This window comes from Microtus pennsylvanicus, chromosome 13, assembly GCF_037038515.1.
Source record: "Microtus pennsylvanicus isolate mMicPen1 chromosome 13, mMicPen1.hap1, whole genome shotgun sequence".
Lineage (NCBI taxonomy): Eukaryota > Metazoa > Chordata > Mammalia > Rodentia > Cricetidae > Microtus > Microtus pennsylvanicus.
The window spans coordinates 52,300,755-52,302,247 of record NC_134591.1 but is presented as its reverse complement, the minus strand read 5'-3'; the positions used below and the strand labels follow the sequence as shown (position 1 = coordinate 52,302,247).

The following is a 1,493-nucleotide window of genomic DNA, read 5'->3' as shown; positions in this document are numbered from 1 at the left end:
ATTATTTTATTTTCTATAGATAGGCTTTTGCCTACATGCATGTCTGTGCACCATGTGTGTGTGTTGTCTGTGGAGGAGAGATGAGGGAGTCAGGTACTCTGGTATTGGAGTCACAAAGAGCTCTGAACTGTCTGGTTCCCTGGAACAGCAGTCAGTGCTCTTAACCTTTTAGCCATCTCACAAGCATGAGACTAACATGAGATCTCCCCTTTCTGCCTCTATAGCTGGCCTGTGTCAGGTGACACATAGATGAATATGATTCTCTTACAGGCTCCATCATGTGGATGATTCCAGGGCAGAACCAAAGCTGGGTTTCTGAGTTTATCTTGCTTGGCTTCTCCAGTGACCCCACGACCAACCACATCCTCTTCATTGTGTTCCTTCTCATCTACCTGAGCTCAGTCATGGGCAATGGACTCATCATCATGCTGGTCTGCCTGGACTCACATCTGCACACTCCCATGTACTTCTTCCTCTGTATACTTGCCATGTTGGATATGAGCTATGTCAGCACCACCATGCCCCAGATGTTGGTCCATCTTCTTGCTAAATCTCAGACCATCTCCTTTGTTCGCTGCTGGATACAGATGTTTGTGTTTGGTTCCCTGGCTACTACTGAATGCAGCTTGTTTGTTGCCATGGCTTATGACAGATATGTGGCCATTTGTCACCCACTCCGCTATACTATAATACTCAACTTGGGGGTGTGCATATGGTTGGCAGTTGTGTCTTGTGTCTGTGGTTTCCTCTCTGCTTTGCTACATACTTTCTTCACCATGAGTCTGCCATATTGTGGACCCAACAGAGTCAACCATTACTTCTGTGAAGGCCCTGCAGTGCGTAACCTGGCTTGCATGGATACTCACATCATTGAGATGGTGGACCAGATCTTGATTGTTCTTATGGGTCTTGCTCCAATTTCCCTCATTGTGGCCTCCTATGTTTATATTGCCATGGCTATTCTCAAGATCAAGTCCACCCAAGCCCGTTGCAAGGCTTTTTCTACCTGTGCCTCCCACCTGACTGTGGTTTCATTCTTCTATGGTCCAGGCACTTACATCTACATGAGGCCCAACTCCAGCTATTCCCCTGAGCGAGACAAGCAGGTTTCACTCTTTTACAATGCTTTCACAGCCTTGCTTAACCCAATGGTCTACAGTCTGAGAAACAAGGACATCAAGAGGGCGTTTCTCAAGGTGATAGGGCATAGTAAGGTGGAATGCTGAACTAGGATCTAGGTGAACCTGGAGTGGATCAATCACTATTTCATAAATGGCTGTGTCTTTATTGTATTAACTTACCAGTGCATTTGAACCAACACTGTACTTGGTAATTGGGACAAACCTCTGTGAAACCAAGGTGGCTGTCTCTATTGATAAGCTACGCTAAGGTACATTTCCAAAGACCTCAGGAACATTCCTGGGTCATATATGCTTCTCTTGCTCACGTTTATAGGTGTAGGTTGTGAATGCCCTTCTTTCCTCTCATACCTA

General features: G+C 45.8%; 1 protein-coding gene across 1 annotated transcript; it reads left to right on the top strand.

The window, feature by feature from the left end:
- Positions 1-235: 235 nt before the first annotated feature.
- LOC142833317 (olfactory receptor 2D3-like) lies at positions 236-1,226 on the top strand. The gene has a single exon (XM_075944611.1). It carries the CDS (start codon positions 279-281, stop codon positions 1,224-1,226), a length of 948 nt encoding a protein of 315 aa, XP_075800726.1. The 5' UTR covers positions 236-278.
- Positions 1,227-1,493: the final 267 nt, after the last annotated feature.